This window comes from Octopus bimaculoides, chromosome 1 (assembly GCF_001194135.2).
Source record: "Octopus bimaculoides isolate UCB-OBI-ISO-001 chromosome 1, ASM119413v2, whole genome shotgun sequence".
Lineage (NCBI taxonomy): Eukaryota > Metazoa > Mollusca > Cephalopoda > Octopoda > Octopodidae > Octopus > Octopus bimaculoides.
This window is the reverse complement of record NC_068981.1, coordinates 6027064-6027396: the sequence shown is the minus strand read 5'-3', so window position 1 is coordinate 6027396 and position 333 is coordinate 6027064. Positions and strand designations below refer to the sequence as shown.

General features: G+C 29.4%; 1 protein-coding gene across 1 annotated transcript in view; it reads right to left on the bottom strand.

Moving 5' to 3' along the window:
- LOC106875990 (DNA-(apurinic or apyrimidinic site) endonuclease 2) overlaps positions 1–333 on the bottom strand; it is a 12635-nt gene extending 12302 nt beyond the window's left edge. Inside the window, exon 1 of the mRNA XM_014924332.2 lies at positions 188–333. Within this exon, the coding sequence (XP_014779818.1) occupies positions 188–302 (115 nt within the window). The 5' untranslated portion in view covers positions 303–333. The remainder of the gene's footprint in view (positions 1–187) is intronic.

The window sequence follows — 333 nt, the reverse complement described above, 5'->3', positions numbered from 1 at the left end:
ATATATATATATATATATATATATATATATATATATATATATATATATAGATAGATAGATAGATACATACATACATACATAGACACATGTATGTCTGTATTCTGTTGTTACCTCTTACGGTAGACAAGTGTTTTGTTTTGCAATTTGTAATTAGAAGAATTAAAATGAAATGATATTCCAAACTCACGAGTGATTTTGGTTTCCTGAAAACAAATAATATCTGCCTGTAAAGATTCCAGCAATTGGTGAATTGGTATTTTACTCGCTCGGATCCCGTTAATATTCCACGTTAATAACTTCATGTTTCCGCGGTAAAGCAAAAGCCCCCTTCAA